This window comes from Pseudorasbora parva, chromosome 14, assembly GCF_024679245.1.
Source record: "Pseudorasbora parva isolate DD20220531a chromosome 14, ASM2467924v1, whole genome shotgun sequence".
NCBI classification, from domain to species: domain Eukaryota; kingdom Metazoa; phylum Chordata; class Actinopteri; order Cypriniformes; family Gobionidae; genus Pseudorasbora; species Pseudorasbora parva.
Genome location: NC_090185.1, coordinates 35,996,093 through 36,011,334, shown reverse-complemented (window position 1 = coordinate 36,011,334; position 15,242 = coordinate 35,996,093). Strand labels below are relative to the sequence as shown.

Sequence of the window (15,242 nt, the reverse complement as noted above, 5' to 3'; positions counted from 1 at the left end):
ATATATCGAATCGGAATTGAAATCTAATTGAATTGTAAGCTTTTACCCTACATAAACCTAGTTTTAACTTATTTTAGATCTGCACCAAGCAGAACAGAAAGCAAACCGAGTCTAAAGGTGGTTAGGATCCTTGCAGCGACCTGATCATTGGTCACATATGTCCCTGAGACTTTGTTATTTTTAAATAAGCTGCACAATAATGAATCCAAGAGCAGTACAAGCTGCTGCCATGGTCCGGAGAGCAGAGAGATTGTGCTTTGTTTGTGCCATATCTCACAACTCTTTCAGCCCACATCTGGCTTTTACAGGAATGTTTTCTCCATGTGAAAGTGGTTTACCCGACAGATAAACACACCACACACAGATACACACATGCTCCAAATGGTCACAAGTTGCAGACACTCTTCACAGGAGCTGTAGGGCGAAGAACGTTTGTGCCTTTTCTCAATTAAAATAAAGATGATGATAATTTCAGTTCAGAAGTAGAGCTTGTGAATCTTGTTGTGCAGTGTACATAAGGTCAGTTCTCAAACCGTGCCAGTGGCGTCCTTGAAGCAAACATTGTGTCCTATCTGTGCGTTCCTCTGAGAACATCAGGCGTGATTTACACTGAAACAGAACAGCTTTTCTCAAACCAGAGATTTTTCTTTTTTTGCCATGCCAACTTTGAATGTTTATCTAGAAACATTTTTTTTTAGTTGATATAAAACTCATTTTGCAAGCCTCTAGAAGAGGTCCACCCTAATGATCAGCACTGTGACACAAGGGTACACAGAGGTTAGCCAATCACAACAGAGCTTATTCACATTTTAAATCTTACAGATACACTACAGATAGAGAAAAGGGTGTCAAAATTGTACCTTAAGGGGTACAACCGCTTGTCGCTGGGACAGTACCCTTGAAAGCTGTCCTTTATCATTACCCAACTTTGTACTTTTTTACTCCTAAAAGCATATTAGTACCTTAGAGTACAAATACATACCTTAGGGTACAACTGTGAATCTTTTTGAGGTAAAAATAAATAGTAAAAATACAAAGATGTTCCTCTAAGGGTACTTACTGTCCAAGCGAAAAGCTGTTCAAAGGTAAAATTTTGATACCATTTTACCATTCAAAAGTTTGAGGTCATATAGATTTGTTTTAAATTAAGTGCACAAAAGTGTCAGTAAAGAATTTTTATAATGTTACAAAAACTTTTTATTTAAAATAAAATGAAATGTTTCATGGTTTCCACAAAATAGGAAGCAGCACAATTGTTTTCAACATTGATGGCCTCAAATCATCATTAGAATGATTTCTTAAGGATCATGTGACCCTGAAGACTGGAGTAATGATGATGAAAATGAATTAAAGCATTTCAAAATGCACATGCATTCTTTTGGATTTTGTATAAAATGTATGGTAAAATATCATTATGTCTCATTCTCGTGAACCCAATATCGTGTATCATCCCGTGAGTGTAGTAAAAGTATAGTAATTTCCCAACAACAAAATTGTGGTCAGTGGAAATGCTGAGTGGATAGTAATTTGAAAACCACTAGCCACAGCGACTGGTGAGTAAAACGGTTCATGTCAAGCCCTAGTCATGAGAACCAAATTCTGACTTGTTTTTCTACAGCTAACATAAGTGGATTTATGTGACTTGCCTGTTGTCGGTGGTGACAGTGAAGCAGTTTTTTCAGTGTTCAGCTGTTTAAATTCCTCCTGCTCACAGAAGTCAGTAAAAATGTGTATAGACTTCAGAAAAAGTATCCCTCACTGAGTGGCTCATTGTAGATGCCTGATACCTTGCAAACGGCCATCAGCCTAGAGCTCGGTGTGCGTTAGGGATGTAATGGTTCTCAGTAAAATATCAAACCGTACCATATTCTCCACCCACGGTGTGTGTGTGTGTGTGTGTGTGTGTGTGTGTGTGTCTGGCTGTCTGGCTGTCTGGCTGTCTGTCTGTCTGTCTGTCTGTCTGTCTGCGTGCGTGCGTGTGTACTTGTTTATTTGTACTTGGAGACCAATTGTCTCCACAATGTAATATAAACCTGAGATGACCTAAATTGCCAGCAGTCACCACAATGTAAATGGATTTATAAACATACTAAATTTTTTTTTTTTTGGGAAAGTAAAAATGCAGAATGTTTCCTGTGGTTTAAGGGGGTTGTGTGTGTGTGTGTGCGTGTGTGTGTGTGTGTCTAATCAACATGCCCGTTTTGCCAAGTATCCTAGCGAACATAGTAGGTTATGTCTTACAAAGTAAACACGAGGGAAAGACATGCGTTTGTTCATGTGTAGTATGTACTGGATATGTGCATGTCTTAAAGGGAAAGAAGTCTTTTCATGCTGTCTGTGTATTTAATGTTAATCAAACAACAAATCACTCACTGCTCTTAACTGAATAACTTTTTTAACTTCAGTGATTGATTTAATATTTAATTTATACAGTGAAGATTATAATATGCAATGTTATTTTATATTTTATTACTTTATTCAGTTTATGTATCTGAACACCACTGTTATACATGGAAAACCTGAAAAGCACTATTTTATTTTAAATGATTTTTTGCTCTTTTGTATGTATCTGTGTTGTTGATTTGTAGTTTAATTATATGTTCTTAGTTTCTTTATTTTATTTGACAGTTGAATATAGTCAAGTCAACTTTATTTAAATAGCGCTTTTACAATAACACTTGTTTCAAAGCAGCTTCACAGTGTCAAACAGGACAATATTGCAACAAAATTTGATTTGGCTGTTCAGTCGTTCTGGAGAAAACAGTGATGTTATCAGCTTATTTTAATTTATCATATAGCAACAATAATGGCAGATCAAAATTATAGTTCATACAATTAATTAATACCTAATAAATGTATTTTATTTGGATATTTAATGGAATAACTTAATGTTAGTGTCCCCAACTGAGCAAGCCAAGCCAAAGGCGACAGTGGCAAGGAACCAAAACTCCATCAGGGCATGATGGAGAAAAATAAACCTTGGGAGAAACCAGACTCAGTCGAAACCAACCTTAAAACCATTATAAGAGCTGTGAGTAAAATGCATATGCATCAGATAATAAGTGAAGTGTGTTTGTTGTGTGTTTGTGGCAGTGCTCAGCCAGCAGGCCCATCAGCAGCATCTGCAGCAGCAGCAGCAGCAGCAGCAGCAGCAGCAGCAGGTTCAGGTGCCGGTTCAGGTCCAGAATTCGCAGCCGCAGAACTCTCAGCCCATGATGAACATGAACAGCCCAATGAGCGCCCAACAACACCAGCATAAGATGAGGCTCCAGCGCATCCGGATGGAGCAAGAGCGCATCCAGAGAAGACATGAAGAGCTCCTGAGACAGGTGAGGGTCTGCTCCAGAAGGAGGAATTACAAAAAATTCCTCTTTCCATACTGCTGTGTAGAGCAATTTATGTTCCTTTATGCCTCAAAACCCACCAGGTGTCACTAGAGCCCTCTTAGGGGAACTGATTATGATTTCATAATCTTGTAGCGAAAATTAAACCAGCCTATACATATAAAGGTTTCTTTAGATTTACAGTAAACAACCAAACCAAAGTTCCCATCCCAAATTCCAAATGTTATAAAAGTATAAATAGGAAATTCTATAATAACACTAGAACTTTATATTTTAGATTCTTTTAAAAGTGTGAACAAAATTTCACTTATTTCAACTTAAAGTCCTTAGACCAGTGTCAGGGCATAAACCCATCATCGCTTCTTTCAGCGATAGTTTACTTTTGATTATGGGCGGGAATATGACCTGCCAGGTTTTTAAAGAACCTTTACTTTTAGGAGGGTTGCTGCAAAAACCCCTGTATTTTTAAGAGATTGTATTAGGTGGGCATGTTACTGAATGTATTTTCATTTTATATCTCTATGCCCTTACTGTAGGTCAACACGACTTATTTGTGTCTAACTATTTCTCCTGAAGATTTTCAGGAGAAACATCTGAGAAAAACTCTATGAAATATGAAATATGAAATATGAAAGCACAATTTTAAAGGAAACACAGCAATATGATGATAGGAAACATCTTCTCAGAGATCTCAAAAATGTCTCAAACTATGCTCAGATTTGACGTCAATATAAACTTCTGGATATAACCCTGGATATAAAATTCTCACAAAAAAAATATTTCCCAACAAATTATTTTTTTATTGGCATCTATGGTTTCATTAACAACCTTTAAAATCTTTGGAAACAACTGCAAATAATGATTATTTTGAGATTTGATTACGTATTTCTTTGATTAATCGGTTAATTTATTTTATTGACAAAACACACTATTCCACATCCTGCCCAATGCTGTCCTTCAAACTAACTTAGTTCAGTTACTGCCTTAAACCCTGTAATATCAATTTGCCTGTACAAGTAATTTCAACTGAAATTATATTAAACTGACTTAAAAATGTTGTTGAATGTTATATAACTTATAAACATTTTTTAATTGCTTACATTATTTTGATAAGATAGTCATTTAAAAACATATGTTGCCATGACTTGTTGATCATATCTTTTTTTAAGTTTATAAGAAGTGCTTTTTCCAAATGGGTGATATGTGATATGAAATGTATGATTTGCATACAACACAAGACCCGTGTCTTAGAAAAAGCTAAGAAAAAGGCTGGAAAGCTCTGTGCACTTTGACGCCCCCTAGTGGTAAACAAACTTGAGCCGCCCTCTGCAGGCAACATAAATCAAGCTCAGGTTTATAGGGACACCTCAGACAGACCTCATGCAGCATGCGATTACATTAAACATCTCTGACTCTGTTGAATCAGTTTGGGATGATGGACATGTTTTTGGTGTGTGTGAGAACACACTGTTTTCATGTCTTTGTGGATTAAGGCTGAAAAAAAGAACACCTTAAAAAAAGACGAGTCAGGCATTGGTTTCTGGTGCTGGACGTCTTCCACGGTTTTCTGCTGGACTGGATTCTTGCAGCTGTTTTTGTGAAAGCACTCCACCCTGAATTTCATGCCGAGAGACGTTCATCTATATATAAACAGCCTGAGCTGCTCTGACCAGCGCATTTAAAGGCAGAAATGTGGAGCTTATCATTTAAGAAAAGCATTTACATTCATTCTTTAGACAAAACTCATTGTTACAACTAGATTATTTGAGATTTTAAAGCTGTTTAAATCATTTTTACAGTAATCTTATGGGTTTAGCTGTTATGTTATCATTGCAGTAAATTAATATATTTAGACAACTCATGGTAAGTCATGGTAAAGATCATGGTAACAATGTTTTATTGGCATGACAACTGAATGTCTGAAGATTTTGCTTAGTTTTGTACAATAAAGAATTGTGTGTACAAAAATAAATTACATAATAGCTCAAATTAAATATACATATGTAAATGTGTATATATGATTTATATTAATTTATTGTAATTTTTTGATACTTCAACTAACAAAAATGGGAAATGTTGCCTTTGCTAAACTAACTGAAATAAAATAGAATAATTATTTACATAATTATCTCATAATTTGTAATAAAAATGTATTAAATTGAAACTTGCAGTATAGAAGTGTGTGTACATGAGCAAGCGAGTGTGTGTGTACATGAGTGCCTGCGAATGTGAGTGTGTGTGTGTAAGTGTGAGTGAGTATGTGTGAACAAGTGTGTGTGCTTGTTTAAATAACATTGCTTGTAAGATGTATTGATACAATGCCTATTATTGTATTTTATATTTTCATATATAATATATTCATTTGAATATGAAAATATTAAAGACTTAATCACTTCAATCACTAGTAGTAACACAAAGAGCAACTAGAATACTAATAAGTCTTATGCACATATACTGTAGATATTGTCTTAAAGTATTAAAATAATTATAATAAATATAAAGTGCATCCGGAAAGTATTCACAGCGCTTCACTTTTTCCCCATTTTATGTTACAGCCTTATTACAAAATGGATTAAATTACAACAACAACAAAAAAATCAAATAACAATACCCCATAATGACAAAAATCTTTGCAAATGTATAAAAAAAAAAAAAAAAAAAAAAAAAAGTGCATGTATATAAGTATTCACAGCCTTTGCTCAATACTCAATACTTTGTTGAAGCACCTTTGGCACCAGTTACAGCCTCAAGTCTTTTTGAGTATTTTGGGCAGTTTCTCCCATTCTTCTTTGCAGGACCTCTCAAGCTCCATCAGGTTAGATGGAGATCTCTCCAGAGATGTTCAATCGGTTCAAGTCTGGGCTCTGGCTGGGCCACTCAAGGACATTCACAGAGTTGTCCCGTAGTGTGTTGTCCCAGAGTTGGCTGTGTGCTTTGGGTCGTTGTCCTGTTGGAAGATGAACCTTCGCCCCAGTCTGAGGTCCAGAGTGCTCTGGAGCAGGTTTTCATCAAGGATGTCTCTGTACATTTCTGCATTCATCTTTTCCTCAATCCTGACTAGTCTCCCAGTTCCCGCCGCTGAAAAACATCCCCAAAGCATGATGCTGCCACCACCATGCTTCGCTGTATGGATGGTGTTGGCCAGGTGATGAGCGGTGCCTGGTTTCCTCCAGACATGATGCTTGCCATTCAGACCAAAGGGTTCAATCTTTGCTTAATCAGACCAGAGAATTTAGTTTCTCATGATCTGAATTTCATTCAGGTGCCTTATGGCAAACTCCAGATGGGCTGTCATGTGCCGTCTGGCCACTCTACCATGCAGGCCTGATTGGTGAAGAGCTGCAGACATGGTTGTTCTTCTGGAAGGTTCTCCTCTCTCCACAGAGGAACACTGAATCTCTGTCAGAGTGACCATCAGGTTATTGGTCACCTCCCTGACTAAAGCCCTCCTTCCCCAATCGCTCATTTTGGCAGCTCTAGGAAGAGTCCTGGTGGTTCCAGACTTCCCCCATTTATGGATGGAGGCCACTGTGCTCATTGGGACCTTCAATGCTGCAGACATTTTTCTGTACCCTTCCCCAGATCTGTGCCTCGATCCTGTCTCTGAGGTCTACGGACAATTCTGTTATATATATTTCTTATATAGACAGGTGTGTGCCTTTCCAAATCATGTCCAATCAAGTGAATTTACCACAGGTGGACTCCAATCCGGTGGTAGAAACATCTCAAGGATGATCAGTGGAAACAGGAGCACCTGCGCTCAATTTCGAGTGTCAAGGCAACGGCTGTGAATACTTATGTACATGTGATTTATATATATATATATATATATATATATATATATATATATATATATATATATATATATATATATATATATATATATATATATATATATATATATATATAATTTTCAAACATTTCAAACAAACTTCTTTCAGGTTGTCATTATTAGGTATTGTTTGTAGAATTTACAAAAAAAAATATGAATTTAATCAATTTTGGAACAAGGCTGTAACATAAAATGTGGAAAAAGTGAAGTGCTGGGAATACTTTCCGGATGTGCTGTGTATTCAACAATTCTCATTCATATTCCTGGCACTCACACCAGCACTAATAACTGGAAATACAATGTATATTTAGTTTATTATAATATAACCAGTAAAACACTTTTATGAGCACAGAAGGTTTATTTAAACAAAATCATGTAAATGTTAGTTCTGCCTCTGTGTTTCAGTTCCTCATGTTAATGTTTAGCAGGGTAAATGAAAGCAGCTGTGTGAATGCGGTCAGGTTACAGTGTTTCTGTTTCTCCAGGAGGTGGCGCTCCGACAACTGCCCATGGACTCTGATAATATGGCACCTGTGGCACCAGCCATCAGCTCTCCAGCCATGACGCAGGGCAACATGCCCAACAACAGCTCAGACCCCTTCCTCAACAGGCAGGTGTCCTCTTTACCTAGCAAAGCTCCCTATCAAATGTTAAATGACTATGACTTGGTCCAGATATCCCAGAAGCTGTGTTTAAAGTGTGTGTGTCTGTGTGTGTGTGCAGCGGGCCGTTTCATTCACGAGAGCAAAGCACGGACAGTGGACTCGGACTGGGCTGCTACAGCATCCCCACCACTCCTGAGGACTTCCTGAACAACATGGAGGAGATGGACACAGGTGATGCCACGACCTCGCACACAGAACTCAGATAAAAACATTATGTAACGTTATTACATTCCTTTGCTAAATATCTCATTGGATTTTGCACTACATTATGACATCATGACAACTATCACGTTGTCCCCTGATCTCAATTGTATTACTATTTTTATTTTTTATTTCTATTTATTCCAAATGATGATTTTCATTAGATTCTCATTGTGTCCTTCAGTATATTTATATCAGTTTGCATTAAAGGCAGTACAAACCCTTGTTAAAAACAAGTACACTTCAGCAAACTTAAAAAAAATATAGTACTTATTGCAGAAATAATGCATATACTTGAAACACATACTTGTGTGAACTGAATGTAATTTTTTTTGTACAAAATATATATGTACAGTTTATTTTATATGATTTTAAGCACAAGTGTGTATTCAATACAATTAAGTGCACTTCTTTCTCACAATGGAATACATCCTACTATTTTGTATATATACTTGGTTTACATAAAGTGTGACAGGCAGGTGTCCTCTCTACCCAGCAAAGCACCCTATTTAATGTTAAAATGACTGTGACTTGGTCCATATCCCAGAAGCTGTGTTTAAAGTGTGCGTGCGTGCGTGCGTGCGTGCGTGCGTGCGTGCGTGCGTGCGTGGGTGTGTGTGTGTACGTGTACGTGTACGTGTACGTGTACGTGTACGTGTACGTGTACGTGTACGTGTGTGTGTGTAATGAACACAAAGCCACTTGGTGCCATCTTAAATTTTAGGATGTCACTTAAAGAGAGTCCTTTCATGACTATGATTCCTAAAACACTTACACACTCACTTTTAAAAAGTGCATTTTGTAATAATGTCATATTAAAACTTTTATTTAAAAGTACATTTTAAACATTTTAAATAATTTTAATAATAAGAGGTACATGTATTTTCATGGGTTGGTTGTTGTGTAAAGCAAATGCAAGGTAAAAATGTATTGATGTATGTTATTTGACGTGATTTTTAAAGTTGAAATGATTTATATGTAACTAATTTCTCCTATTTATACTATACTAAATTATACTATACTATACTATACTATACTATACTATACTATACTATACTATACTATACTATACTATACTATACTATACTATATAACCTTCCCGACCCAGGTGAAAAACACGTACAATTAAATGTATTAAAATGCATTATAATATATTTGTATTGTATTAAAAACATACTCAAGTACATTTTTTATGTATATATTGGTACGTATTTTTCACCTGGGGATGGCAATGATAGCACGTGCCTGATTTTGCAGACTCTTGCACAATTCAGTGGGTAAACATTGGCATTGTTAGGTAATTTTCTAAACGTTTAAAAGGTGTGAAGGCTAATAATAGTGCCTCACCAAACTCCCGTCTTCCTGTCTGCAGGTGAGAACATGGTGCCTGTCAGTATGAGCGTTCCCCAGCAGAGCCGATTCCCAGACTTCCTGGACTCCATGCCTGGCACCAATGTGGATTTGGGCACCCTGGAGGGTGCAGACCTCATGCCCATCCTCAATGACGTGGAGTCGGTTCTGAACAAGAGCGAACCCTTCCTCACCTGGCTCTAGACTCGCACGCCAGACTAAAGACTGTTTCATATAAATATAGATATTATATTATATATTCAATCAGCCTCTTCCTCTAGCTTCACTTGTTAGGTGTCAAAAATCACCACGAGTCTAAGAACAATACCAAAGTGTTTAGCCTGCGAACAAATAAGCGAGCATGTGTCAATCAAAGCGTTAGAGGAAGACAAACGTGTTTGTTTTGTAACTGATCTTGGGTAGATTTGATTATGACTGTGTTTGTGTTCAGAATGGTCACATTGAGAGTGGACACGCCTGAATTGTGTCGTGAAAGCGAGTTGGCTCTCTGATCATGTTTAGCAGGCACAGTGTGTTTGTACATTTAACCAAGAGAAAGAGAGTCAGGGTGAATCTCATGAAACTCGTCAAGAGCGCATGCAGCCTTATTTGCCATGCAAAAAATACAATTACGAGTGTATAGCTCAAAATTCAGACTTTTTCTCCGAATTCTGCATGTGTATGCATTCAGGTCAGGTGACTAAGATAGTCACGACGCCATTTGCAACTTAAAACTGAAATCATTATGCGTTTTGGTCGATTATTTTCACAACAACTTTTGAAAATGGGGTTTAAAGTTTTTGAAAATGATACATTATTGTCTCAGTGTAGACTACAAAAACGTGAATTTGTGAAAATGGTGACGTCATGTGTATCACGTGTTCAGTCTAAAGGCGTGTAGAGTTTCTTTACGTGGCATCCTCAATAAACCTGTCTCCGGTGTGATGACATCGATCTTCCAAATATTCCTATCCAATCTGACTTCTGACCTGTAATGTTGCCAGAATAATAATCATACACTATTTGTTCGTCGGCTAGAGGAGAACTGGCACCCCGACTGAGCTTGGTTTCTCCCAAGGTTTTTTCCTCCATTCTGGCTCTGAAGGAGTTTTGGTTCCTTTCCACTGTCGCCTTTGGCTTTTGGCTTGATCAGTTGGGGAGACTTAAATTTCAACTATATTACAGATCTGCCTGCATTGACACTATATGATAATTTAAATTAGCCGGATAACATCCCCGTTTTCATCAGAACGACTGTACAGCTGAATCAAATTCTGTTGCATTTATTTTCCTGTTAACACTGTGAAGCTGCTTTCAAACAATTGGCATTGTAGAAAGGGCTATAAAAATAAAGCTGACTTGACTTGACTTGACTAAGTGACATCAACATCTTATGGCCTGGCATGAACAATACAGCGTTTTTAGTCATTCCGGATCCGTGTGAACGAGGAACGTTTTGACAATGTATGCGAAAAATGGAAATTTGAATACAATTTTCTGTAAACATACACTAAAATAAAATAAAAAACCTGAATTGCCAAAATGAAAATTCAGAGAAAAGTCACAATTTCAAGATTTAAACTCGCAATTCTGACACTTTATGTTTTTAAAATATGATTTTGTAAACAACGACGTCATGCGTATCATGTGTTCAGTCTATAGGCATGTAGAGTTTCTTTAGGGTGTGGCATCACCATCTTCTGGCCTGGCATGAATAATAACAGTGTTTTTAGTTGTTTTCGCGGATCCGGGATCATTTTGACAATGTACGCGAAAAATTAAGAGGAAAATCTGTACATTTTTAGTACATCATTGTTGTGTAAACACTCTGAAATAAAATAAAAACACCTGACCTGCCGAAATGAGAATTCGGAGAGAAGTCACAAATTCAAGATATAAACTCGCAATTCTGATATAGATACTTTTTATATTTGTATTCCGTAGCAGAAATAAGAACGTGTCTGGATCAAGAATACAGAATAAGAAGTAAATTCTTAAAGAAGCCAATGTTCAGGACCATTAGGATTAATAATAAAGCATGTTTGCATCCCAAATGCTAATTAGAATCTCACTGAGAATGAGAATTACAGTCAAACTCCAGAGCAAAAAAATAAATAATGTGCAATTGCCATCTTAAAGAGCTCTTTCTGTCTTATTGAAACCATAAAACATTTGATTTATTAGATTTAAAAAAAAAAAATCTGAATACTTTCATTGAGGGATGCTAAAATTATATTTTTGGCTTGGATTTTTTTTTTTTCTGATTTAGATGCTTCAAAAATCATAATGGTCCTTAAGTTTTCTTGAGATTCACCCTGCTTTAATGATTCACATTTTGCCAAATCAGTAGCAGCAGTGTGCCTGTTGAAGCTTTACATTGTGAATTTATATCCAACGAGTAACTATTTCAGACGTGTTTTACTTTTATTCCAGTTTAGCTATTGTGTGAAGCTCACAAAGCTCATGTAGACAAGCGTTTCATATCATATATGTTTTTATGTACTGCTACAGTATTCCTATTTTCTATTCTGTGCTCTTGACATCTTGTGCATTTAATTAGATTGCAGTTTAGTATTTATCAAGAGCTACTGTATGAACTTCTTTTTAAATAGTTTTTAGTTTTCCTTTTTCAGGAAATTTACATTTTCAAAGCACTACAAATATGCCAAGGATTCAGCAATGCTAGTCTAGTCCCACAATATTTTCAGGGAATATCCGCATCAAGTATTTTCTGATCATTTTGCCTTCATTCGAATGATCATTGTGGCAGACACTTTTTTTTTTTTTATTGATTTTATTACACTGGCTGCAATCCAGTTCAATATATAAACATATAAATGTTTTTTTTTTCTACACAGGTCTAATTTTTGTATTGCATGTTTGATCTGTTTGATATTCATAGCATCGGAGGTGTGTAGACCCACCTCACCGTGACTTCTTTATTGTGTATGGTTACTTTATAGATGGGTTATGAATTGAGGAGCGTGTTGGTTTTTTGGATTGTGCAGATGGTTGGGTGGAGGGGTGGTTTTTAGTAACTGTAGGTCAAACTGAGCTCATGACGTCCTTTATAAGGGCCGAACGGTTAAAGTACCGGGTCAGAAAGAGCCGATACGAGCTGTTCTCGAACCCGAGTGACCTTGAGAATCATTCAGAGGTTGGTTTCTTCAGTTTTGGATGAGTTAGGATGAAATCTGGTGGTCTTGAGTGGCCAGTTCTGCAGGAGGGACCTTTTAAAGATTTAACTATTTTCTATGATATAAACAGCTTTTCAAAAAACCTAAATCATTCGATTTCCCACAGAGTTGAATATGAGGCTTCAGTTGTGGTTGGGAAAAGAAGTTTTTTGGTTGTGTTATGGGATGAACTGAAATCTGGTGAGTGTTGATGCCAGAGTTATGTAGCGCTCAACACTTCAGCATGCAGTAGGTTTTGGTCAGAATACAAACAGTGTACCACAGAAATATGCCCGCGGTGAACTGTACGTGAAAAATGTGGTTGTAACTTCAAAAAAATCTCTCAATTTGTCAGTAAAATCAAAAAGGAAATTAATAAAATGGTTTTATTAGCATAGATGTATAGCTGTGTTTTTTGTTTCTTTACTGATTTTGATTTACTTTACTTTGACTTTACCAGCCAGTGTGGTAAAAAAAAAAAACTTTTGCATGAACAATTAGCCCTTTTTAGTGCCTTTTAATTGTAATAAATGTGCCATACACTGTAATTCAAATATTTTAAGAAAAACTGTACTTGCAGATAATGAATGTTAAGTAAAAAAAAAGAAGAAGAAGAAAAAAAAAGCCACTTGTGCACTTAAAGAAAGTACATGTTTTCAATTGCACTTAATAGTTAAAGTGCATTTTAAATACTTTTGAAGCGCTTTTTATAATCTTGTGTCACGCTTATGTCGCTTTCCAGGCAACCCGTAACCCGTGTTTTTCCACCTTCTACCCGTGAAAGTGCCCTGGAACCGCCAAACCCGTGACTTCCCACCCGTTACCTCGAACTAGATTGATGTTCTCCCAGTTACGAGTTATGACGTCACATAGCCCGCGAAACAACAATGGCAGCCGCTACAAATTGGGTGTTTATGAAAGTCGAACATTAAAAAACGAATTGTTTACTAAAATAAGGTATTGCACTAACATTATTTACCCACAAGTTATCCATTATCAGCAGGCTTTCTCGTGTTAGCTAGTTTCCAGTTTATTGAGTGCAAGAATAAATAATACCATATACACTTACAAATGTACAAATAACATAAAATAAAAGGTATAACAGCTTCTCTTGCCTTATGTGCCATTTTTTCTTCTCTGTTTTCCTCAAATAAGCAAGGATAAAGCACATTTGGTGATAGACATGATTGTAAATAAGCATAAAGCCATGCTTTGTTTGCATCTAGCTACCACAATTCCTGCTCAGCCAGTGGCTTTGCCTGGAACGCTACAAAGTTGTGAGTCGTGGTTTGAAGTCATAACTTATGGGCTCAAAAACCTGCCTGGAACGCAACATAAGGTAACACTTTAGGTTAGTTTAGTTTAGTTTAGATTTTGGCCAACATACTAAAGCACATGTAACTGTAGTCTGTTCTTTAACTATTTTAAAATTACTAAACTTCTAACTAACTTCGTCATTACAAATGTTTAATTACAAATATACTTAATAAGAGTATATTTAAAGGCACAGTAAGTAAGCTTCACCACTAGAGGTCACTTATTCAAAACGAAGGCATAGCTTGATGACGGTGTGAGTGAGTGTGGCATCATGGGAGCTGTAGTCTTGACTCTTCACCTCCACAGCCGATGGAAAAAATTTTAACGATTTTAATAAACAGTTAGTGCTATATAATGAAAAACATTTTAAACTAAAGTTACATTTTTGTTTATTTTACTGTGTAATTGTGTGCTGTGCTTCATGGGGAATTATTTTTAAAGCTGTTTAATATTACTCAATGTTGTTTTTACTAAAGTGATATTTTGCATGTCTGGCTATTTGTTGAGAGACAAATCATTTTTCATGCCACAAAAGCCTGATAAAGCATCAGGGGGAAATATATCAGTAATAAAGCACTAAAGGACATAAAGTTAATCATTCCTGTGTGAAGATGAGAGCTGTTAAATCCGTCATAAAATAACATTTCCCTCATAAACACACTGATAACACATCAATAGCACAATGGTGGAACAACAAACATTTACTTTACCCAGAAAGCCTTCTCTCAATAACTTGCCTATAAGTTATAATGTTACATAAGAACTCTTATCAAAAGCGTGCGAATACAGTTTCAGCTTGCGCTTATTGCATGTTTAGTTATGGAAATTACGCAAATCATCTCCAACAGGCCAGCTGTTGTTTATGAAGTAACACGAAATCTCCAGAGTCTGTCACGGTGCTTCCCAGATCTTCTCACTGTCCGTCCTTCTGCTTCCTGTTTTCTCAAGTAAGAAGTCATTTTTTGCTGAGTGATACGGAAAAATTCAAGTACACAAGGACAGTTTTAATTCAAGAGTTTATTAAGTGTCAAATATAGTTTTACTAATATAGCAATGGATTTCCTGAGATAAAATTAAACTATTTTATATCTTTAATCAAATATTTAACATATTTGCACGCTCCCTTTCATCATTAAAAAAAGACTAAATGCTTGTACGAAAATAATATTCTCTTACTCAGTTTGAATAAATATCTTGTTTAATAGGCTTATGTATCATACACTATAGCTATTATATGTATGTAAATAGGAATACTCTATTTTATATAAATCTATATATATATATATATATATATATATATATATATATATATATATATATATATATATATATATATATATATATATATATATATATA

The 15,242-nt window shown here is 36.1% G+C and overlaps 1 protein-coding gene across 2 annotated transcripts in view; it reads left to right on the top strand.

Annotated features, from left to right (window-relative positions):
• wwtr1 (WW domain containing transcription regulator 1) overlaps positions 1 to 12,971 on the top strand; it is a 68,012-nt gene extending 55,041 nt beyond the window's left edge. Inside the window, exons 3-6 of one of the 2 annotated variants that reach the window (XM_067416316.1) lie at positions 3,094 to 3,329; positions 7,665 to 7,786; positions 7,900 to 8,012; positions 9,415 to 12,971. In XM_067416316.1, the coding sequence (XP_067272417.1) occupies positions 3,094 to 3,329; positions 7,665 to 7,786; positions 7,900 to 8,012; positions 9,415 to 9,596 (653 nt within the window). In that variant the 3' untranslated portion in view covers positions 9,597 to 12,971. Of the gene's footprint in view, positions 1 to 3,093; positions 3,330 to 7,661; positions 7,787 to 7,899; positions 8,013 to 9,414 lie in introns of both variants that reach the window. The other variant, XM_067416315.1, reaches the window with a different exon arrangement.
• The last annotated feature ends 2,271 nt before the right edge of the window (positions 12,972 to 15,242 follow it).